Below are 24,815 nucleotides of genomic sequence, written 5' to 3' on the forward strand. Positions count from 1 at the left end.
AACACAGAAAAATGAATGGGAGGCTCAGTTGAAAGTTTAGAGGTGGCTTATAATTCAAAGGGGCTTTAGAGATCAACTTAATCTCATCCCCAGCTTGGCAGGTTTAGAGATGAGGAAGTAACATAGCCAAGCATCATACAACTGGTTACTAATTTGTCTTACGTGTCTCAATCTGGATCAAGTAAATTCCATTCCTGAACAGGTACCACGTGAGTATAAGAATGAATGATTGAAAATGGGGCTAAGATTAGAACAGGAAGTCCTTGCATTTTCTTCATGGGTATCTGGAAGCTTAGTGCGTTGTGTTTCCCAGGCGTGGCTCCATAGATGCTCCTTCTTCTTACTGTTATTATTTTATTATTATTTTTTTGGCCGCGCCGTGCAGCTTGCAGGATCTTGGTTCCCTGACCAGGGATCGAACCCGTGGCCCCTGCAGTGGAAGCACGGAGTCTTAACCACTGGACCGCCAGGGAAGTCCCATAAATGCTTATTCTTGATGCTTGTTGGAGCCAGCTGTGTGGATGCAGTTAGTCACACCAGAGTAGAACATCATACAACAGAAACTGAGGCAGTGGAGGATGGGAATCAGCACATCTAGTCTTTCAGGGTTAATGTGTCAGAGGCTGTACTCACTGTAGTGTCAAGGGAAGCCACTACACCCCATACACACCTGAAGGACTAACATTCTGGGACAGTGAGAGGACTGAGCCAAGGAGCAGGCCCTGGTCACAAGAGCTGGCAGAGGCCTGCTAGGATACCCACACTCATGCCTAGAACTGTCAGATGACTGCAGTGGTGGTCTCTAGGGGCTGAGGTCTGGCTCATTTCAGGAAGCACTCAGGAACACAGAGGTGACCCAAAGGTCATTCCCTTCCTATACTGCCATGGTAACCCCTAGGAGAAACTCAAGAATGTATTTGCTTCTCTAAAGTAGCAGTCCTCACGCTTTAGTTTACGTAAGTCATCTGGAGCATAAAAAGGAGATTTCTAGACTTCAGAGATTGATGCAGCCAGGAAGGCATTTTAGCAAGCATGGCACATAACTGAGATGCAGGCAACCGTGGAACTCAACTTGAGAACGCTGGTTTAAGTTCTGAGAGGCACTCCAACTATTTTTTTTCCTTCAAGTTTAATAACATCATAGACCCTCAGGGAATTTCCCTTCTACTAAGGGTTACTTGTTTTTATACTGCTCTTGCCTTTACTGGTCTCAGTAACATTTTATATGTCATCTGGTTGCTGGTTCATCTTTTTATTATGCTGACTCTCCTCTTGTTCACCCAACTTTTTAAAAAGCCAGCTTTCAGGAATCCCAAGGATTAACCTGCAACACTTTGCTTTCTTTTTTTTTTTTTTAAACATTATTTTAATTTTTTTTTTTTAATTTAATTAATTTATTTATTTACTTTTTGGCTGTGTTGGGTCTTCGTTTCTGTGCGAGGGCTTTCTCTAGTTGCGGCAAGCGGGGGCCACTCTTCATCGCGGTGCGCGGGCCTCTATCGCGGCCTCTCTTGTTGCGGAGAACGGGCTCTAGACGCGCAGGCTCAGTAATTGTGGCTCACGGGCCCAGTTGCTCTGCGGCATGTGGGATCTTCCCAGACCAGGGCTCGAACCCGTGTCCCCTGCATTAGGAGGCAGATTCTCAACCACTGCGCCACCAGGGAAGCCCTTTGCTAAGCTTTCTAATCTGTACTTCCTTATATTTAGATAGCAGTGCAGTCTACATAACACGTTCACATTTGTTATCTGATTCTTCAGACATCCCAATGTGGAAGGCAGAACAGCTATCATTTTCATCTTACAAACGAAAGAGACTGAGGTTGTACTGCTCGTCCATGGTTAGACAGATTTAGATGTGAAGGAGGCGCTAGCCAGCATATCTTCTAACGCCTAGCAGAGGACTCTTCCCTTTATCAACTTGATGACATCGGAATTGAACTGTACAAGGTAGGACATTTATTCTGAGAATAAATCTTAGGAACCTGGAAGGATAAAAGATGACTTGGAATTAACTAGGCTGTTTAGATGGCTAAGGGAAAAAAGCTAAACCTCAAGGGGCACCTCCAAAGGTTCGCACGAGGTCTCCTAGGTGGTGTACCGCCCGCACTACACACGCCCACCGTGCAATTCCAGCGGAGAACTCGGGGATTCACTCCCCTCCCAAAGCCTCTGCAGCAGCCCGCACCCATGTCCCAGACACCTCAACAAATCTATTCAATGCAGAATCCGTGAAACAGCTCACACCCCATTTATTATTTAAAAATATTTTGTTACAAAAGGAAAAAAAATACAATGCAGTATAAAAGATTGACAGTGTCATCAAGTTTATTACACAATTTTCAACCTATTGGAAAGACAAACAAATCACCAACAACAGGGGGACGGGGCCTTGGCCTTTTTGAGGGTTGGGTTTTTTTCCTTTTGCTATCAGGAAATAAAACTAAAAATTGTGTCATTGAGTAAAAACAAAATGGGGAGAAAAAAATTCTCCGGGTAAACGGCTTTTCTGGTATTCTATATATTTTTTTCTCCTTAAACTGTCACCTTACTTGGTTTTCTCTACATTAAAAAGACACCCGGAGCTGCTCTCGAGGATAAGCACATCACTTAACGCTTGGCCGGCTGGGCGGGGTGCCATATTCTGAAGTGGAGGTGGGGATGGGGTTGGGGGACAGGGGGAAAAAAGCTACAAACCTGTAGCCTCTGTCCCAAGGGAATGTGCCTCTCCAACCCTGGGGGACTCCCTCAGTGACTGAGCGAGGGCTATGTCAGAAACGTGCAGGCTTCGGTCCAGCTCAGTCTCCCCTCTGAGCCAGAAGGGTCTCCAGCGACCCTACATCCCACGTGCCACGTTTCCTGTTCGATGTCGCGTGCCCCACAGATGCACGCGGAAGTAGCATCCGTCGCCCCGTGGGTACCGCAGGACCCTGTTGCTGCTGCTGCTTTGAGCAGCAGCGCCTCACAATCTGGATGTTATGGGAAAAGCAATTCCATTTGCCTGTGTGGAAAATGGCCCCCAGGGTGGTGGTCCTTAGAATTCTGAGCTGAGCTCGTTAAAGTCAGGCTCCACTTCTTCCTTGCTCCTTATGCGAGGCAGCAAGTACCTCCAGGCAGAGCGAGGGGAGCTATTGAGTCAAAATTCAAAAGGTGAAAAAATACCAAATTTGTGACTTTACCTACTAGTGCCAGGTTATCCCACAATAAGTAAAAGTATGTACCTGGAGGATGCAAGCCCATGCTCACATCAAACCTGAAAAAAGAAAAGCCTATGGAAGTAGGCCATATCCTGCCCAACTTGCCTCCTTCCCCACTCCTAGTATTTCACAAGGGTTCTTCACTGCTGAGGTCCGATGTCCCCGACTCCCAATGGCAGTACCTTCCTCTAAAACAAGGAAGCAGCCTTCTTGGGGGAAGGGCTCCACATGTGAAATGGAAAAGCCCCAGGGAAAGGGAACATCTATTGGAGCTGGTTATTGCAAGAGGCAACCAAGCAAGAAGCAGTAGAGGGTGGTAATTGGCTCTGCCAGGCTCCCCAGCAGAAAGCAACCTCATGGGCCTTCTCTGCTTAGGAGGGGCAAGTCCACTGAGCAGGCTGGGCAGCAGGGAGTTAAAAGGGTTTTAGCCCCCTGGGAGGTCAGGGAAACAAACCGTCAATAAGTAAGAGGGAAAAGCAAGAACAGGAGAAGCTTTCCATAAAGTAATTTCTGTTCTCATGGTCCCTCCTCAAAGGGCTGGGAAGGTAAAGGAGTTAAAGAAGTGGTACGTTAGCAAGGGGTTTGGACCCTCTTCGCCCCACCAAACCTAGTGCTGAGGGCAGGACCCTGGGCATATTTTGGCACACCCAGTCATTCTCCTAGATCCCACAGGGAGGATCCGTTTTCTTTGGGAAGGGTGTCTTCCCATCAACCTCACCACTGAACTGCTCCTGGAGAATCAGAAACTCATACGTTTCCTTGGACAAAGCACCGTTCTCTATGGAGACCAGGGACCTGGACATGGTTTCTTCCTGTCTGCCACCCTCCCAACCACATGAAGTCTTTAGGTTCTTTACCCTGGGAAACAGGAGTGGGACTGGGAGGGCCGCCAGGCAATCTTCAATCTTGTAGGGCAGAGGGTATTCCCTGTGGGTGTCTGGAAGGGGTTAGGGGCTTGGAGGAAGGGGAAGGGGTGGAGCGGCCTCCGTCCTTTAGTCCTGATCAAGGTGAGGAGATGCAAGTCCATTAAAAAAACATTTGCTTCCAACCAGACTCCTGCAATGAGAACATCAGAAGAGAAGAAAGAAAATACAAGTTAGAGGTTACTTTCTGATTAACAGGGGCTTATATAAATTATACTGGCATTTTCTAAAGTTAAAACGTATGAAGTAGGGGATGCAGACAGAGAGAATGCAAGCCTGGGAAAGTAAAAGACAGCAGAACTGTCTGGAAGTGTTTGGCACTGTGAGTAGTGAGGGAATGGTTGGAGGAGAACAGAGGAAATAGGAGTAACATTTTACTTTAAGGTTAGGGGGAAAAACATAGACAATGAAATGAGGCATCAAAGCAGTTTGACTGAAAAGGAGACTTTGGCTGGAAAAGTATGGAAACTACTACATTTCAAGAAAAGTTGCTCTAAGGGAGCATGGTGAGTTTAAATACTGTTTCAGAAAATCTATTCTGAGCAAGTCATAGCTTACCTTAAGGGGAAGGGGAAAAATCTGGAAATGGGAAGTACAATGGTAAGAAAACAAGTGTGTACATAACCAAATCCATTAACCCCCAAATACCCAAGAGGCCCTTGCAGGGAGCATGTACTCACACAAGAAAACTAAACTTTTTTCCTTCTTTTAAAGCAGCATACACATACACACAGAGCCAGAGATGTTCCAAGTACCACCACTCAAGAGATTCTAAGTCCTCCCCAGATGACAGGTGTGGGTGAGGGGCCAAGAAGCATAGTAACACCAAGCAGGAGTGATGTGGTCAGGCCAGAGCAGAAAGCAGAGCACGGAGGTCAGAGAAGATAATCAGTAGTCACCATCCAAGAAAACTAAAAGCACGGTTAACAACTTCTGCTGAGCAGTGAAGGACTGTTAAGCCACTTGTCACATCTCGATCTAACTGAAGGTCCCCAGTACACTCAGCCCTCTTTCCAACGTTGTAACATCAATCTGCAGGGGGTGGCCTGCTCAATCTTACCACACAAAATAGAACTGATAGCGAAAAGGAAAAGGGGGAATTAAATTCAGGCTTCGGATTTCCACTAATGCCCAAACTGGCAACATGGCCTATACATAAATGCTCACCCTTAATGTATGCACTTCTGTAACCTGGAGGAGCTATGCAAGAAAAAATACATCCATAAGCTGCCTGATCCTTCTACACTCTGAAATGGCACCATTTCACCCGGGGGTCCTCAGAATCTGTCACGGCCTCTGGTTTCTCTAAACATCTATGCAGGCAGGTATCTTTCTCATTTTCTGTAAGAGAAAACTAAAACCCTCAGTGACTCCTCAATTTCATACCATTTGGGTTTCCGAATCTTTGCATTAGATCAAAATTGAACAGAATGCTCAGTTTTCACTGGACCAGGAGGATAGCAATGAGGTGAGAATGACTATATTTCAAGCAGGATAATTTCCTAAAATAATGAGACAGCAGCCAACAACTACAAAAAGTCGAAGCCACAGATAACCTAAGAATATCCTCAAACTGCAAAGCGTACACACATATACGGCAAAAGAGATGTAATTTGGGAACTGTTGCTACAAAACAAGACTCAGAGGATAACTAATGCATCAGAAGTAAACTACAGTTGACCCTTGAAAAATACAGGTTTGAACTGCGCTGGTCCACTTATATGCGGATTTTTTTCAATAAATACGTACTACAGTACAACAGAATCTGAGGTTGGTTGAATCTGTGGATGGAGAACCGCAGAAATGGAGAGCTGACTATAAAGTTATACTCGAATTACTGACTACGCAGAGGTCAGCTCCCCTAACCCCTACACCGCTCAGGGGTCAACTGAACAGCACCCAATTCTCAGAGGTTATCACTCCATGTTGTTGGTAATGTTTGAATGTAGACAGAGGACAAAGTGGGTCAATCAGACTTCAGGTCCCAGAGGTCGTGCCCATCCTGAGGAAAGATGGACAAAAAAGGCTCCTGTTTTTTGCTGCCCCTAGATGGAACATACCCTTTGCTCTCAGGGAACAGCTCTCCGTATAGTATAAATACTAGTATTTTCTAACTAAAAGGTATTGTACTCAGAGCTTGCAAAGTTATCAAGGTAAATGAGGCCCAGGCACCATCTCCTCAACGTGACATCTCCTAAGTCACAACTTGGTAACTGCAGATGAAGTTAAGAATCCCAGGATGAGAATGTGAGAAATGGACATTTTTGGGGGGTCAAATTCAGTTCTTTTGGACTAATTAACCAGAAGGAATAACCAACATATCTAAAGGGGTGACTAGGAAAAGTGGGGAACTGGAAAACCTGCCTCAAGAGTTAATTTTCCTCATTTGTCACAGGCCTGCACCAGCCAAATGACTGTTTTCTGGGAACTACTGGGTTATAGGATTTTTCAGAGCTTTTCAAATTGAATCATCCTCATAATGGAAGAAAAGTCCCATTTTACAGGTGGAAAAAAAATGAAGCAAGATGACAGCTAAAGTCTCAGGTTCAGATGTTCAATCCCCAAAGTTCTAATGATCAGAGGATCTCACAATTTTTCTATCAAAAGGCTGTTAGGAGCAAAGCCGCCAAGAACAGTGACATGCAGTTACATGTTCCGACTACTAACCTATGTGGCCCCAGAGATTATAATTCATGCTATGCACAGACCAAGTACTACCTCCTTCGTCACTCTTACCCTAGTCAGCTCCAAAGGACACACACGGGGGCGCTGCAGGATTGGGGGAGGGTGGTGACTGATACTGAACGTACAAGCAACACTATCAACTGTGCTAGCTCAAACAAGGGAAATGCTGCTACTGCTACAGGAGGGATGAGATCCATCACAGACCCACTCTACCCACCCTCCTGCCCACTCCCTGAGACTCAATTAGGCCAAAGCTGTTTAAAACTCCGCTTAATGGCAGATGACAAACAACAAAGTAGAGGGCAGTAGCCAAACATAACAAGACTCCTTTCTTATTTGTTTAGTAGGTTGTCACTAGGCAACAGTTTACAGTCCAGCTACCGCTTGTGAACTACAGGCACTCACAAGAAGGGGGGAGGGTTTCTTTTCCTTTCTGCATCCAGTCATCCATCTATCCACCCCAAAGATACCAAGCAGAACTATTCCTACTCACCTTCCACAATTACCATTACTTCAGACCAACCGAATCAGCCAAACACCAAGGACATTATCCTAATGTACTTGATGTGAAGCCACAAAATTGAGAAGAGACCCCAAAGTCACCTGGGTCATGCAATAGCCTTCAGGAACCAAACATACCATCCCCGCCAGAGTCTCGACTACTTTTACAGATCTCCAAAGAAACAGAGTCAACAACTGCTCTTGCTTGCTTATATACTAGAAACAATCTTTGTTGGAAGCTTGTTTTCAGTTGGGATTGCCAAGCTGGTGGGATGTAACCTGGAGCCTGAGAATGAAAATAACAGAGCTGAAGCCCCTGAACCAGCCAAGCCTAACTCAACTTTTCAGTTACTTGAGTTAAGATAGTTCCCCACCCCTAACTCTCCTGCCTTTGTTTTGCTTTATTAAAAAAAAAAAAAAAAAAAAAAAAAAATCACTGTTAGTAAGTTTTTCCAAAACAAATATATCCTGTCACTGAAATATCCTCCACAGTCTCTAAAGCTTTAAAGATAATTTTTTTTCAGATCAGCTTTCTCCTCTCTGACTAAAGTATCCTGATTTTCAAAATCTTTTTAATAGATATTAATTCTTAAAAATCATTAATGTTGCACCTTGAAAACTTACAAGTAGGCAATGGTCTTACTTTTCTGTCTTGGTCAATTTTCCTGATTTTTTCATTTGAAAGTTTGGTGGGGTTAAAGTATAACAATGAGGGACTTCCCTGGCGGTCCAGTGGTTAAGACTCCGTGCTCCCAATGCACGGGGCACGGGTTCGATCCTTGGTCAGGGAACTAAGATCCCGCAGGCCACACGGCGCAACCAAAAAGAAAATAAATAAATAATAAATAAATAAATAAAACATAACAATGATAATAACAATAGCTATCATTTATTGAGAACTTACTATGTGACAGGTACTATGAGTGCTAAATGCTCTATATGGATTAGCTCACTGAATACTCAGCAATCCAATGAGACAGTTGCTTTTATTATCTTCATTTACAAATGAGGAAACTGAGGAACAGAAAGTAATATGGCTGGAGGAGCTGGAATTCATAACCTGGCATCTACCTGCAGACACTGTGTTCTTAGCCATTATGCCATGTTGTCTCAGATACCAGGTGAAAGCAGTCAAAAAACAAGCAAAAATAGCTTAGTCTCAGGTCCATTTCAGGGTGAGACTCCTCACCAACAAGCAGAAAACCTTCCCTCCTGAATTTTTGGTTACCTAAATAGGAAGTCTTCCCATACCCTTTTCTTGTTTTAAAAGGAGAGAGAGAAATCTTTACTATCAATAATTTTTCTTTCATAAGAGATCATCAACCAGCCAGCAATGGGGCTTCATCCCACCTTTCTCAGTGGTGCCGGTCCCGTTCTCTATCCCGGTGTCTCTCATGCTCTCGGTTCCTTTCTTGGAAATAATCATCATGCCGATCTTCGTTATGAAGCAGGTCCCGGTGCCTCCTGCTGCTTTCCCGGGACCGGCTTGGTGACCTCTCTCGGGACCGATGTCTTTTCCTATTAGAAGGATCCTTTTCAGCCTCACTCAGAGGGCTTACCCCATTCTTTCTAAGAGTATTGTGTTTTGGTGTCTTCTACTATTTGTCTAAACCACTCTTCTGTTACTCTATCATGGCCCCTAGTCTTTTTTGGAAAATTAATAGCAATTAAACTTGTTGAGATCTTACTAACGTATCAGGCACAGTGCTAAGAGCTTTACATGCATTATCTCACCTAATCTTTACAACAGGTCTGTAAGGTAAGTACTACTATTGTCCCCTTTTTAAAAATAAGAAAAATGAGGCTTGGAAAGTTGAGTAACTTTCATATTCAGGGTCATGCAGGTAGTTAGGAGCAGGACTGGGATTCAGATCCAAGAATGTATGGCTCCAAAGCCCATGTTCTGAACTACATCAGTCTTTCTTCCTAAATAAGCCCACTGCCTCACCAAACACAGATTTCAGGCATTACAACATTTATTAATGTAAACGTTTAATTTTTTCCCCTTAAGGACATGAGGGCTAGGTCTGCTCTTTCAACCAGGTCCTTGCCAGATACCCTGGGCTCCTTTCCTCCCCCTGCCAATCCCTGGAGAGTGCTGCTCAGGGCTGGCAGGCTGCTGAAGCAATCATCAACTCACCTGGATGAGCTCCCGCTGGCACCCACACTGTAAGACTTGGCTTCAATGCCATGAAGACAGTCCTTAAGAGAGGAGATGAGGACACGGCAACGCTCATCATTGGCGACCCGGGACTGTTTGATAACAGCAATGGCTGTGAGCAGCGTCTCAATCGCGTCACTGTAATCCCCTGACAGGGGATGGATGGGAAAGGCCAAGGATGAGCAGAGGCAGTAAACTAACTGATGAAAAGGAGAACTCAGGAGGACACAAACCAAGAGTAACTAGCTGTCCCACAGAACCACGGTAAAATGGATGAGGCAGAAGTGGCAGGTATAAAACTGTATGGCACCTATATTCTAGTGGTCTGGAATCAGACAGATACTCTCAGATACTGCTAGTGGATGTATAATCCGGCACGCCATTGTCTGCGGGCTATCTGACAGCATCCATTAAAATAAACAATGTGCATACTTTTTGACCCAGCACATCTAAAAATTTTCTACTTCTGTTCACAAGTATATAATTTAAACAATGTTTGTTTCAGCATTGTTTGTTGTATTAAAGAATCAAAAACAACTTAAAGTTCCTTCAGTAGGGTTTGGCTATATAAATTATGGAACATTGGTTCTACAGAATACTACATAGTCGTTAAAAAGCATGAGGTAAATCTGTATGTAAACAAAGCAATCCATGTAAAGCACTTAGCACAGTGCCAGGCACACAGTAAGGGCTCAATAAACGTTAGGTATTAGTTGATGTAACAGATGTCCAGAATGTATTTTTAAAAAGCTGTGAAACAATATTCCATTTTTGTAAAAACAATCAAAATTACATATATATTTTGCTACATGCACAGAAAAAAAATCTGAAGGACACTAAATTGTACAAGGTGGTCTTATTGATGGTCCTCGTACAGAAGCCTTTCATTTATTAACACTGCACATTTCTGTCTGGATTATTTTAAATCTATAACCAAATACATATATACATACAAGTAACAGATATCTAAGACATGTATGTTGTGTGTGTGCGTGCGTATATATATATTATATATGCACACACACATATTTTTAATTATGCTGCCATCAAGAACCAGCTCCTTCATTCCTCACATCTGAGCAATGTTTGGACTCAAGGATAGTGGTCAGGGTGGGTACTTGCACAATGCTTTTCCAAACTAAAGCTTTCTTAGCATTAAGGACAAGACAATGCAAGGAAAGCATGAAACCAGGCAGGGGTCCAGTGACAGCGAGGACTGGGAGCTTCCTCTGTGCAAGGCAGTTAAGAACAGAACACAGACTGTGAAGGACCTGCAATTCTGTGGAGATCTAAGAACACCAGGATTTTGGCTCTACCAGAGTAGGGAGTTTTTGCCTATTTTGTAGGCATTCAATAAATATTTGTGGTTTGAATGACTGGAATGAGAACAAAACAAAGGGAGGAGACAGAGGTTCAGTTTTTGATCATCTCAGTGTGAAGGAACGGGTGGAGAAGAACAATGATTGTTTTTCTTTATACTCTGTATATCTGACTTGCTACAATGAGCATAGATTACTTTTTAATTTAAAGAGATTTACTCAGATGTCAATGAAGGTTTCTGGTGGAAAAAAAAAGAGAGAAAATATACATACTTTCTGTCTTTCGTCCACTCTGCATTCAAATTTTGTAGTCAAAGATGAGAAATTATGGAAAACGGACGATAATAGAGTTAACTTATTTCTTAGGAGATCTGACAATCTATATTTACATTCATGTAGGAAACTCACAGGAAGGAAGTGAATATGATTAGTGCTATAATGTGAAACTTGGACCAGAACCCGGAAACTTCCTATATTCTCTTCTCTTAGGAACCAAAGGTTCTGTTCCCCTGGCTCTCAAAGGCATGGCTTCTGGTTCTGCCCACTTAATACTGACAGCAAGGCAAAAGTTAGTTTAAGAGTATATTATGCCTTAAGATTGACACCCAACAGACTTGTCCCTTTCTAGGATAGGTTACATGGAGGCCACCAGCTCTGCCTCGATCCCCAAATGTAATCAGATTCCATATCCACCATCATCATCAGTTCTAAAAACCCAAGGTCTACACTTGGCATTGGACTCATTACATAGACACTAGATCCACTGATCAACGACTGAGATGAAGATCTCCGTGAGGCAGGAATTTCATTCTATAACAAACACCACAATGAGATAGTATTAGTTATTTATATTCTAGGCACTAAGTTGGTTTTCATGGGGCAGGTCTAGACACAGGCTAAATAAACAGCACCAGTGGAGCTCCCCAAAAGCCAGGAAACCAGGTTACCATATTGCTTTTCAAAATGTGCCACTCTTGAGAATCTACTAGTGCTCCAACTTTATCTTGTTGAATTTCTTGCCAATGGAAATGACAAAACAATGGAAAAACGAAAGGTAAGGAGAAGGCAGCAACGGTAAGGATGAGTTACCTGCACTGGCTCCAGATACAGCTTTGGAAATGGCACTGCTGGAAATTGCTCTGTTCCGCTTCATGATCTCTTCAAATTCTGCTTCACTCACTGTAGAGGGCGGAGGGCCCGAATCTCGGCTGCACACAGAAATAATACCACTCCTGACTGCCCACACCCCTTGTTAACTTTACCATACTCTAGAGTACTATGCTATTTAACTATGCTCTCCTGTATAATGTCTTAAATGGTTCTCAGCCTGTTCACATGTTTTATATGTTCATGTTCTCTTCAAAGACAGGATTTATGTCATATACTTTTGTAATTCTGGCATGACCCAACAGTGCTAGACACTCATAGCATTCCTAACAGTGACTTATAGCACTCCATTTAATCAACTGCCTTAAAAAGGGATACGAAGGACATGGTTTGGGTTGAGAGGTAAGACGCAAACAAAATACCAAACAAAAACATTCTCTAATAGTTAACTATTTCCCAGGACTCAATACTATGACAACAGTTTCCACAAGGGAAAACACAAGAATTCAGTGCTCACTTACTTCCTCAGGGAGAACAAAATGCTTAAAACACTGTCTACCCCACTATGCCTGGCTCAGATCTGAAAGGAACAAGATAGTCCTTACCTGCCATGGTGGTTATAGGGTGCCGAGGCCTTCATGTAAGTATCTGGTGGAGGCCCCACTGTGGCATTTGGTGGGGGGAAGAAGGCTGGATTGAGGTGAAGGGCAGGTGGGATGGCCCCAGGGGGAGGTACAGCCAGATGAGGAGGTAATCGAGGAGGAGGGGGCATGAGATGCTGGTAGTGGATGCCAGGAGGAGGAGGGGGGACCCCAAAGCTTGAGGAGAGAGGTGGTGGGGGTGGAATTGGGGGTGGGGGCAGACCCATCAGGGGAAGGGCTGAAGGAGGGCGACTGAAGTAGGGCAGCACACTGGGGGGCTTATCCACACGGGCAGATGAGGGTACAAGGTTCTCAGAGGGTGTGGCCCGTCCATCAGCAGAATCACTAGAATCTCGGGAGTGGGCCCGTGGAGGTATTCCTATGAAACAAAACAGAATTACTGTTACTGCCCAACCTTTAAACATAACCACGGGACCAGGTCATCCTTCAGCAAGTCATCTGACACCATAATAAGGAAGGTGACAGGTAGCTGAGAAAGAAGGTAAAATCACCTACTGTTTTTCTTTGGCCTCAGAGAGAAAGCTCAGAGGCAACCTAGTTAAGACATAAACCCAGGAAGCAAAACCACCCTAAATTCTGTATGTTAAAGAATGCTCTTTATCTAGAACTCTCAGTGCTTCACATTTAAGTCACCCTTAGATTTGTTTTCTATTTTTAAATGCAGAAGGATCCTAATAACCCATGAGAAAATGACAGTGCTGAAGTATGTTCATTACTGTTCAGCTGGATTCAAGCTGATTCGAAATCCCATTTTCTCTGGTAGGAGTTCAGGGACTCTTTCCTTAGACTAGTAATAGTTAACCTTCTTTATCCTGCTATATACTTGAAATTTTCTCTTTGTCATGGCTCTTTGGCCAGGGAATTTGGGGGAAGGGAGGGAAGGGCAGGGGATGGATAACACTTCCTCCATCCAAGTACCAAAACTGGTAACTGGGATGGGGAAGAGCCACAGAACAAAGAGTAGAAGACTGGAGGTTAAATGAGAAAAAATGGGAGACAAGCCAAGGAAAGATCTGCCCACAGAATGAGCAGGTAGCACACAGCTGACACCAGGGACTCCTAGCAAAAGCCTGGTACAAAATATGCCTGAAACCTGGGAAACTCCCCCTACATTTCAATGGCCCAAACCCTCTACCCCACAGGGCAGCCTACTAGGAACATCATCGTGGAACGGTGGTATGGTGTTGTGCAAAACAGGGGCTCAGACATGTTTGTATACAGCTGGAAACATGGTTCTGACACCGTCAAGTCATTTGGTTAAACTTGTTTCCTCTTTCCAATTTAATAGTCTACTCTAAGCCTGGTTAATGTGGAATCCAACAGAAGAATGTGATCACATGGCCTTTGGAGTCTTGGAGGTAGAAAGATGCCATTAGGAGACAAGTGTGGACAGAAAGAAGAGTGCTCCTTAAACAAAAACTTGTTAGTGAACACTAACTCCTGATGAAAGCACATGGTGGAATTAATGCCCTTGGCAACCACCTTGGTTTCTCTAATACAGTATATCACCAGTGCCTACCACAGCATTCCCTTGCTTTTCATGTCTCACACACATGTCAACGTGCTTCTTCCCTGAGTTCTCTCAAGCTGAAGAAAGAAGAGGTATTAGCAAGTGTAATCCTCTGAAAGTTAGCTACCTTCCCAGCTACTGTTCCCACATTAGCAAGGGTTCTTTTTGTATCTATGGCCACAAATCCCAAGAGTAGCAACCAGTGTTAAGCAGACTAAGTCAACCAGCTACTTAGTGAATTAACAGAGCCCAAGTCCATCAACATGACAGCGCAGAAAAACACCACTCAGTCAGCACCATCACTTCAGCAAAGAAAGGTAACATCAAGGAGTAAACAGCCAAGTGGTGCTAGGACTGTTAGGTGCTCAACGCAGCTGTAAAATTATACATCTTAAGAAAGTTAGAAGAGGCGTGAATCATAGAAAGACTCTGAAACACAACGGACTTTGAAAATTCAGGTTATCAAGGAAGAAAAGTATGTGCCTTCTAACCCAGAGCAATAGCTCACACCACTTCCATCTAGGCTCTCAATGTAGTTATAAGAACATAGTTGTTCCTATGCAAGAGTTGAGTGGCCATATTTCCACCTTCAATCAACCTATCCAAGGTCCCAGTGGACTACCCAATCAATAAATACAAGGCACTATTTTGAGAGCAGGACCTAAGCAGTGACAGAAAGTGGGTAACGAAAACTTTGCCATACCCCCACTGTAGTAAAAGGAAAGTAATGGCAGTTGACTGTTTCAGGCAGGGCCTTGCAGGGTGGCTGCACCTTCTGAGGTCAGGACAATCCACGGTTGGTCCCCAGGTTTCGCAGGTTCAGAAACTTGATTTTAACAGTTCACCCAGGGGTGACTGGACCCTAGGAGATTGATTCACACTATCCAAACTCACAAGAGACTGATTCATAAACCAGAATGACAATTTATTAATTTACAATGAGAAATATAACTGCCAAGCAGACTGGAATACTTGTGTCGGCTGGTCAGCGCATTCTCTTCCCAGTAGGAGAGCCTAGTTGGGAAACCAAATTAGTATCAGAAGGTGGCTTGGTGAGCACAGGGTCAGAATAAAGGGAATAAGGTGAGCTTAAGGCATACTATCATCAAGCTAAGGTAGCATGATGCAACTTTCTTTACTAATGGGAAACACTTGCCAAGCAAACTAAAATCGCAGGTAATCGAAAGGGTACCCACCCCCCTGGTCAATGCTGGAGAAACACTGTTAAATTCTTACTCTCCAGCACTCCTCCTGGTTGATTCCTTACAGAGCACCCTTCCAGTGTATGTTTACGACAAGATTACAGCCATCTTTATGCATCATATTTATATTTTACGGTGGTTGCTTCTTAATAATTTATAGAGACATGTCTTACAATTAAGCTCATTTGCTATACACTTGATTTTTTAGATAGAAACACATAATTTAGAGTTGACAGGAACTTTATATGTCGTGTGTCTAGTTCAAATGGGGAAGTAGGCCCTAAGCAGTAAAGTGACCTGCCCAAGGTCACATAATGAGTTAGTGGCAAAACTGAGCCATAACCTGAACCTACCTGACTCCTAGCACATGAGCCTTGTTTTTTGGCTTACCTACTGCCATGCTGCCACCCATAATCACCACCACCCTCTCTCAAACTCTTCCACATCGTAGGCCAAGCCTACACCACAGAAAACAAACCCACAAACTTCCCCCCCTTCATACAGATGGTCTCCACGTACCCCCTCTTGGGACTCGGACGCACTCACGTTTCCGAGCCTGTGCCTCAAACTGTGACAGGTTCTGGCGGGTGGCTGGCCTCACATCCACTTTTTCTCCATTAAGAACTTTTCCTGGCAGAAGTTCCAACAATTTGTGGACAGAGTTTTCAGAGGCTACCACCACCTCAGCATACCTTGAGGAAGAAAAATTAAAAATGAGTGAAATCTACTAGACAACCAAGAGAGAAACACAGAAATTCTCTTCCACTTTTAGTGAAAACTGGTAAAGCCAAGGATACCTTGCTAATATATTTTTTTAAAGATTTTTTTGATGTGGACCATTTTTAAAGTCTTTATTGAATTTTTACAGTATTGCTTATGTTTCATGTTTTGGTTTTTTGGCCGTGAGGCATGTGGGATCTTAGCTCCTAGACCAGGGATCGAACCCACACCGCCTGCATTGGAAGGCGAAGTCTTAACCACTAGACTGCTAGGGAAGTCCCATTTTTTTTTTTTTTAATCTTTCTAATATTAAACACACAAAACTACTAAAAACAAACAGGTGTCATGCTAAAATTTTCCTATTTATTTCAAATTAGAAATCAGCTTTCTTTGCCTCTCAATGGATGGATGTTCTCCTACACTGCAGCTAGGTCCCCATTCTAAGGTGGTTTGTTAAAACCAAGGCAGTACACTGGGCCAGGGGTGGGATGGATTAAATTACAGGGCCAAAATAACAGTACAGATCTGTCATCCCAATGGTTACAAACTAAAAGGGGCTTCTCAAATCCAGACCTCACCCTTTGGACTGGCCATTTGCTCGATTCTCTGCAAATTTCAACTCCACCACATCATAGACTCCTACAGAGCGAATAACCTGGATCAGCTGCTGGTCTGTGGTCCACTGGGGCCGGCAAAATGGAAAAGGAAGAAATGTCAAGAGCTACACTCCCCTCCCCCAGAATGTCCCAAACCCTTCCCCCAAACCTAGGATTCTAGTCACAATCATGACCTCCCACAGGAAACCCAGAAGGCCATCAATATTTCAATTAGAGCACGTTTTTCCTATTGTCCTCACCCATACAGAATTCCAAAACCACCCACCCCTGCCCCAATCCCCATCTTTGAGACTAAGAAAATTAAAACCTATTTTAACTTTGACTGCCACTTGGGCTGGCTGGTCATCAGCTCAAACAGTGATTACTAGCAGCTTTTAGTTATAGATCTGATAGGCTAGAGTTGATCACTGACAGCAACTTTCCCCTCAGTATATACATTTCTTAATTTGAAAACACCACCTCCCATCACCAGCCCAAAAACATGTTATACAATAACTTTTGCAGAACAACAATCACCACCTACCCCGAGCGTACTACAGCTATCAAGGTCTTTGCTCCCTCTCACCCATCATTATCATAGGACCATCTAATGACCACCAAGAGTTCAAGGTGTTCACTCTGAAATCTCATCCCACAGATGACCCTGGTAGACATAAAAGCCCCAGGGTCAGGGGCGGTAACAAGATGGCAGAAAAAGCAACTACCCACATAATCATTGCTTTCTTCGGCACCAGTACGTCCTCAGGATAGTTCTCTTTCAGAGATCAATCCAACCTGATCCCAGGAAAAAGAAACCCAACCCCATCAGAGCACAAAACAGTGCAACAGTGGTTTTTGAAAATGCCATCTCCTCCCAGTGCTCTCCCTCCAGCCCACCCACAAGCCTTTTTGGTTACCCATGCTCACCCAGGAGAAACTGCCCACATAGACAGCAGCTCGCCTATTACGCAGGCCACTGTAGGTGTAGAGAATTGCAGGGGTCTTGTTATTGGGCTTGGGAGATGGCTCCTGGCGAACAGGAGGTGGCGGCTCAGTGCTGCTGCTTCTGTCATCTGAGGGCTGTGAGGTGGCTGTCAACACGTCATCATACAGGTCAATCTGATCTGTGTTGTTGAACTCTGGGTCCTAAGAGACGAGGGGTTGGCAAAGGTGGGTTTGAAAACCTTTCGTTTTGTTTATTCTATTTTACTCTAATTTACTTACAATCCACAGTCAAATATTTTATAAAATATACAAAACTTCCTTGTCCTACTCTAGGAAACTAGGAGGAAAAACTTCCCCATGTAAAACAATTTTAACATTTAATTATACTTATGTAGGTGTTTCTCCTAAGACCCTGTTAGGAGTCTATAGTGTTTCTAGCTTTAATCAACTGTGAGACTCAAAAGGTACATGATGATTAAACAAGCAAACTAAGAATGCACAGAGATGCATCTGCTACTGCTATCAATGTGGCCAGCTTCTCAAGACCACATCTAAGATACACTAATGAAAATTTATTTTCAACATCTTATGCTATTTCCAAAATCAAGAGTTACACAAAACTTACTCTTCTACTTAATAAGAAATAGAGTAGGGCTTCCCTGGTGGCACAATGGTTAAGAATCCTCCTGCCAATGCAGGAGACACAGGTTTAAGCCCTGGTCCGGGAAGATCCCACATGCTGTGGAGCAACTAAGCCCATGCCCCACAACTACTGAGCCTGCGCTCTAGAGCCTTTGAGCCACAACTACTGAAGCCCATGTGCCTAGAGCCCGTGCTCTGCAACAAGAGAAACCACCACGAGAAGCCCATGCACCGCAACGAAGAGTAGCCTCCACTCACCACAACTAGAGAAAGCCCATGTGCAGCAACGAAGACCCAATACAGCCAAAAATGAAAGAAAGAAAAAAGAAAGATGGGAGGGAGGGGGGGAGGGGGGAGGGAGGGGGAGGGGGGAGGGGGAGGGAGGGGGGAGGGGGAGGGAGGGGGGAGGGGGAGGGAGGGGGAGGGGGAGGGGGAGGGGGAGGGAGGAAGGAAGGAAGGAAAGGAAGGAAGAAAGAAAGGAAGAAAGAAAGGAAGAAAGAAAAGGAAGGAAGAAGAAAGGAAGAAAGGAAGGAAGGAAGAAAGAAAGGAAGGAAGGAAGGGAGTATATTTATTTAAAAATGGAAATCAGGGGAAAAGCATGTTAAAGTGGGAACCAAAACACAAAAAAGAATGGGAGTTATTGGTTTAAACTCTTTGATTTACACAAATGATTTAGAGAAGCTCTAAAACTCATAGTACATAATCCCATCTTTCCATTAACCATCAAAGAAATATAAAAAATAAAACAAAAGGGAAGTGAGTAACAGGGGGATTTTCCATTATAAGTTCTATTTCTCAAATGACATGCGGATCCAATACATTACCATGACATTTATATGAGACATCTTTGAGCAATACCAGAGATGTCCAATGATACACAAAAACAGTGAAGTTCTCTAAAATATAAAGGTCAGGAAATAGGACAAGCACCGATATCATAAGCTGTGTTATAGTAAGCATTCAAATATGAACGTGTATTCTGCAAGATAGGCAAAATATACTTTCTACCTATGTGATATATTACTGTTATGGACTGAATGTTTGATTCCACCCCGCATACACTGAAACCTTACTCCCCAATGTGATGGTATTAGGAAGTAGGGCCTTTAGGAGGTAATTAAGATGAGATGAGGTCTTGAGGGTAGAGCCCATGAAAGGGATTAGTGCCCTTATAAGAATCAAGAGAGCTTGCTTGCTCTGCTCTGCTCTGCACTGCATGATGTGAGGATACAAGTTGGCAGTCTGCAACTGAGAGAGGCTGCTCACCAGAACATGAACTTGATCTCAGTTTTCCAGCCTCTAGAACTGTGAGAAATACATTTGTTTGTAAGCCACCCAGTTTTTGTTACTTTGTTACAGCAGCCCAAGCTAACACTTATACAAAAAATCCTAAAATCACAAGAACTACTACTAAGGGACCTTAATGTTTCAGATTTTGCAATGTCATTATCTCAGAGAGGATCTTTTATTTTAAGGATCAGACAAGTATATTTTCAGGTAACATTCTAAAACATCCAAACAGTGCTAAAGAGGATACTGCCAAAATGAGAGATACAGGGAGACATTCAGAGTGTTTTAGGGAAACTATAGCTCATTCACGTCATTGCTGTCTTTTAAAAACAGGAATAAAGAAAGAGCCTATACTAAGGGAATAAAAGAACCTGTATTAGGTAACTTAACTGCCTGAAGGAGAATCATTTCCCCGAATGCAACTCAGGACAGGAAGCTCCAGTAACTTTCTCCCTTCAATACCATCATGAGAACTGCTGATCCTGAACTTCGACTAGAGAGAAGAGACTAACTACAAAATGCATTCTTAGACCTACATACCATCAGAAACTTTTGGAAACAATCTTTTAGTTTCTCAGTTTATCTGAAGTACAAGGGAAGAACATGCACACCATGATAATACTATTGGATTGTTCTGGTATTGAGGGGGAAAGGATTCTACTTCCTGAGGCATGTAAATAGCTTCAAATATTACAAATACTCTTAAGACGCCACATAGGAGAGGAGTTTGAACCTTGTAAAAATCTCGCAAAGAGAATGGCAAAAGGGAGTAAACTTTTTAGGGGCAACTTAAAAGCAAGAAAAGGAATCAGTGAGGCAAATAAGCACAGGAAAACTATTTTAGGTAGTCAAACCTATAAACAAGGACCTTGCATAAAAAAGGATGGGTATGTGAAGAACGGGGAGAAGCTAACACTGGAGAGCACAGGGCGGATAATAAATTAAAAAGGTGAAGAAAGCTGTGACTAATAACTCAACATTTTATGTGTAAAATATTTCACAGCCTTGTATCTCAAACAATCTTAACTCTAGACAAACCACTTATTTGTTTCTTCATGTACTACGCATGATTTGCCCTTGTAGTTCAAGGTAGAGAAGGAACTTAGAAACCACTCAGTCCTCTTCAACGCTCTAATCCTTGGACAACACTACTTCACACTTCAAACCAGGGTGCCTTTTTTTTTTTTTTTTTTTTTAAATAAATCAAGGATTGTGAAATGGAACTTAAAGGGAATAAGGAAACACACCATCTTGGATGGTCAGTGGAACCAAACTGGAATTCCTTCCGTGCAGTATCTGTGATTCAGAGATGTGTGTCTAAAAGTTGTAATACAAAAATTATTGCTGATAATTGGGTAGAGGACATGCAGACTTGGGCAGCTCAGAGATCAAACGTATCACCAGGAAATCCCCCATACTGTAAGCCTCGGCAAACAACCTACTCTTTCAGGGGTCCTTAGAGAATATGACAGACTCAATCCTGGAAGACCCTGGTGGATGGATTACCTTACCACTTTAAGAAACACAAAAGGATTCAATGAATGCAAAATTGTCACAAGATTCAAATGGTCTCTCTGTGCCACAGAGCCTCAGTTCAAAGAAGTTTGTGGGAACTATTCTGATGCACAGACCTGTTGAGGATTCTGCTGAAGATTTTATTGAAGAAACAATGTATCAAGTTGTGTTTGGATTTAAATCTGCTAGCAACATCAGTTCATTTTACTCTTCAGTTGCTAAGACAGAAAAACAGATAGGGCCTGAGGTCTTTCAGATTACCAAATGAGCTGGTGTTTTACGCAGTTAAAGAAAAATCTAATTCTACAAATTAAGTGAAAAATACAATGTTTTACAGGCATTGATGTCAAGGGATTCATTTCAGGGAGCTTAAAAAAGAAGTATGTATTTAATACTGAATTAATACCAGGGACAATTCTGCGTTTAATAGCATAGGAATAACTGTGATTATTTTATGAAGCCTCTTGGTCTACAAAAGAGAACTTGCATGATTATGAATTTAAATGAGAACTTCCCCACCTGTCTGCTCAATGTTCCTACCTGCCAGCCCTTTTCCTGATATCTAAGGGGAATAATAAAGCTTAGGATTTATTTTTCTCAAAGCAACCTATTTGATATAATTTTCTTTTAACTGTAACCAAAGCCCAGTTTTTGGCTTTGTAATTACTATTTCCACAGTTCTCACCTCACACTCTCCTTCCGTCACTGTCCACTGCTCTCAACCACCAGGAATGGAACCTCTTTTGAGCAAAGAAATCCATTTTTTTCCTTTGATCTCACTACTTCTAACACAGTGCCTAGCAAACAGAAGTAGCTCAATAAATACTTGTTGATAAAAATGAGGAAAACTGAGCATATTGTGCAAAGTGCCTGTCTTAGCACAAGGAACAGAACAGAGACAAAACACTCAGCAGGATGGCAGCTCTCAGTCTCTTTTCTAGTTGTTCTCCCCAGCCTAAGAGAGCAGCTGTGAATCCTAAGATTCCAACTGTAAAAGGAGTGAAGTAGCTCTGCAAAAGAGGCTTTTGCAGCACATGTTTTAAGAGATCCGGGAGTCAGCACGATAGGGTTCCATCTAGGAACAGTGCTTATTTTCCCCGGGGAGCAAAGTACACGTGACAAGGTTCTTGTGCATGGGTAAGCTTGGGGTGAATCAATAACATTCTTATAACATTCTAAAACACAATGTGTACTCGCTGCCTTCAGTCTAAGCTTGCTTCTAACAATCCTAGCCAAACAGAGCTTTTACCACTCCTTTAGCAGCCTCCAAAATATACTAAAACCAGCTTTGCTAAAAATTAACTCACTTGTGGGGAAAAAAGCACCCCTCCCCTGACCTTCCCCCAGACATAAGACATTCAAAATCTATACTTTCTTCAACTTACTAAGTATCAAATACTGTCCATTTAATATGTCTACTTGATTTCACACACCATCTTTGGCCTATCTTAGACCCATAAAAAAGTCCTGTTTAACTAAAGAGACCAGAGAACAAATTGTTGAGGCCAATGACTTCTACCTTGACAAAGCAGTGACCATTGGATGAGGCCTATGTCTTGCCTATGACCTACAAGCTGCACTGCTTAAGAAATTATGGAATCTCATTTCTCAGACCAAATGTCCCTGTGGTCAAGGACCCTGTTCTACCCATTTCCCAAAGTGAATCAGCAGCACTGTTACCAACCCACAGATAAGGAAATTAGGGGAAAAGAAGTTTTTTAAATTAATAATTGAAAACAACTAAGGGAGCCTTCTTTTCTTGCCATCTTGTACTAAAAAAAAAAAAGTAAAAAGTAGTAAAAGTCTGATTCAAAGTAATATGAAAAACTCAGGAAAACAATGGTTTGTAACTAAATATTCTAAACCTTTCTTTTCATCCATAAATAATTATGACTTGTTTGAAATTTAAAGAAAAATCTTCATGTATTTAAGTTAATCAGCAGCCACATGTACCTGACTTCAGTTTGCCTGAGAAGACATGGGAAAATGACTAACTTATGTCAAGTGAAAGAAATGGCATATATCAACCTCTTCTGTTGCTTCATATCAAAGTCAGGGTCCAATCAGAGCACTTTCCTTCCCTAGCCTATCTTTTTTTATTCTCTTTCCAGGTCCTTACATGTAGTCATTGAAAGATGCCAATAGGAAGAACCAGCTTACTCGAGTAGAATAGTGCTGAAAATAATCCAGGCAAGATATTAGGAAGTTTTAAATAGAGATTTTGGGACACTCTTGAGATTTGACCTCAAGAGCTCAGAAATTAACTGTATGTGAGATTATTGTTTCAAAGGAGATTACTGTATCATATTTCTTGACATATCACATAGAGACCAACAAATCCAACTTAAGAGTGTGTGACTGGGTCTATATCTGCTTCGTAACTGGTTTGTCCAACACCTTTACCTCCCCCCACCAAACAAGCAGATTCATCAATAAAATTTATTACACTAAAATGCCTATGGACTTCTCAAGCCTGGAGTCAAGCTACTTCTGAAAGAAAGGAAGATAGAAAACAACTGGAATGCAGCTGAAATTAAACGTTAAAGTTATCTTTTATACTGTGCCTCTCACTGCCTTATGGGGGAGGAGACTACATTTCTCCCGGGGCAGTTTGAGAGAATCTCAAAAGAACAGGTATCAACATCGTCCTCATGAATACTATAGCAAACCTAATTCTGATTTTTAAGTTTGGTTAGTCTTCGAAGAGACTGACATCCAACTTTGGCTTCCTGGGGGAGCAAGTTCCACAGGTTGATTCATCACTCTATTAAACCTAATTTTTATTTACTCTTAAATCAAAGCTTTTAAAATTAAACCTGGAGGCTTAAGTTAACGTAAAGCAGAACGGTCAGAAATCTTGGAAGTCTGTGCTACAGGGAAAATTTTAGATCTGACAGAGGGGTGTTTAGGCCTAGAAAATCTTCAAGGACTGACATAGCCTGGAACCACAGCAAGTCTGGTGCAAGTGATTCCTCAGCTGATACAGGAAAATCCCAATGTTCCCGATGACCCCTCACCTGATTGAACTCCTCGTCAGCATATATATCAATCAAGTCCACTCCTTCTGACATGGCTCCGGAAGGAAGATCTCGAGCCCGGAAAATGGACAGGGTAAGAAAGATGCCACTGCAGTATCCAGAAAGAAACAAGAGTTAGAAGGCATAAAGGTCCCAGGGTGGGATGAGGGCATTGGTTGCCAACCTCCCGTCTCCAGAGACGCAGCATCCCGGCAGCCCGAGCTCTGCCCCACCCGCTCCGCCCCGCCCCGCCCCCGGCCTCGCGCCGCCCCTCGCTCTCCCAGGCCACCGGGGCTCGCGGGGCTCGCTGCCCATCACCCTCGGGCCCGACCGGAGCTGCGCCGCAGCTGCCTGGGGCGCGACAAGGAAGTGCAGGCCTCTGCTCCTAGGGGCCCTCGGATGGCGCTGCGAAGAACGATCGCGGCGAAGCCCGCAGCCACAGCCCGCCGCACCTGCCGAGGCCCCAAGCGGCCCCGGCTAGAGTCCCTGCGGGTCCCGGAGCTCCAGCCACCTCCGCTCCCCACCCAGGCCTAGTCCTCGTCCCCCGGCTAGGCCCGCCGCGCTCCCTCCCCACAGACCCGGCCCGACGCCCTCGGCCCGCTCCCTCAAAGGCCCGCGCCTCCCGCCGCCCGCCAACTCTGGCTACCCCAAACTCAACCGACCCCCTCCCCGCCTCAGCGCCGTCCCCGAGCCCTCTTCCGGCCCAGCCGGCCCCCGGCCGCGCGCCCCCGTTACCGGGAATATGGCGGCGGCGGCGGTGAGTCCGGACTAGGCCCGAAGCGCGCGAACCGCTCTCTGCCCCAGGTCCCCCGCCGCTGGCGTCACA

At 43.6% G+C, this 24,815-nt stretch overlaps 1 protein-coding gene across 8 annotated transcripts; it reads right to left on the bottom strand.

Annotated features, from left to right (window-relative positions):
• Positions 1 to 2,302: 2,302 nt before the first annotated feature.
• CPSF7 (cleavage and polyadenylation specific factor 7) lies at positions 2,303 to 24,809 on the bottom strand. 8 transcript variants are annotated; one of them, XM_061201837.1, is made up of 10 exons: positions 24,725 to 24,809; positions 23,990 to 24,098; positions 17,508 to 17,726; positions 16,563 to 16,666; positions 15,811 to 15,956; positions 12,496 to 12,910; positions 11,873 to 11,991; positions 9,444 to 9,612; positions 8,654 to 8,821; positions 4,164 to 4,250 (listed from the first exon to the last, which is right to left on the bottom strand). In XM_061201837.1, the coding sequence occupies exons 2-9, from the start codon at positions 24,041 to 24,043 to the stop codon at positions 8,659 to 8,661; spliced, it is 1,389 nt and encodes a 462-aa protein (XP_061057820.1). In that variant the 5' UTR covers positions 24,044 to 24,098; positions 24,725 to 24,809; the 3' UTR covers positions 4,164 to 4,250; positions 8,654 to 8,658. The 8 variants fall into 8 exon arrangements, with proteins under 8 accessions (XP_061057814.1, XP_061057813.1, XP_061057815.1 ...); XM_061201836.1 differs by having other exon boundaries at positions 15,784 to 15,956; XM_061201833.1 differs by lacking the exon at positions 24,725 to 24,809 and adding an exon at positions 24,652 to 24,702 and having other exon boundaries at positions 15,784 to 15,956.
• Between the last annotated feature and the right edge of the window lie 6 nt (positions 24,810 to 24,815).

This window comes from Eubalaena glacialis, chromosome 10 (assembly GCF_028564815.1).
Source record: "Eubalaena glacialis isolate mEubGla1 chromosome 10, mEubGla1.1.hap2.+ XY, whole genome shotgun sequence".
Taxonomy (NCBI): Eukaryota; Metazoa; Chordata; class Mammalia; order Artiodactyla; family Balaenidae; genus Eubalaena; species Eubalaena glacialis.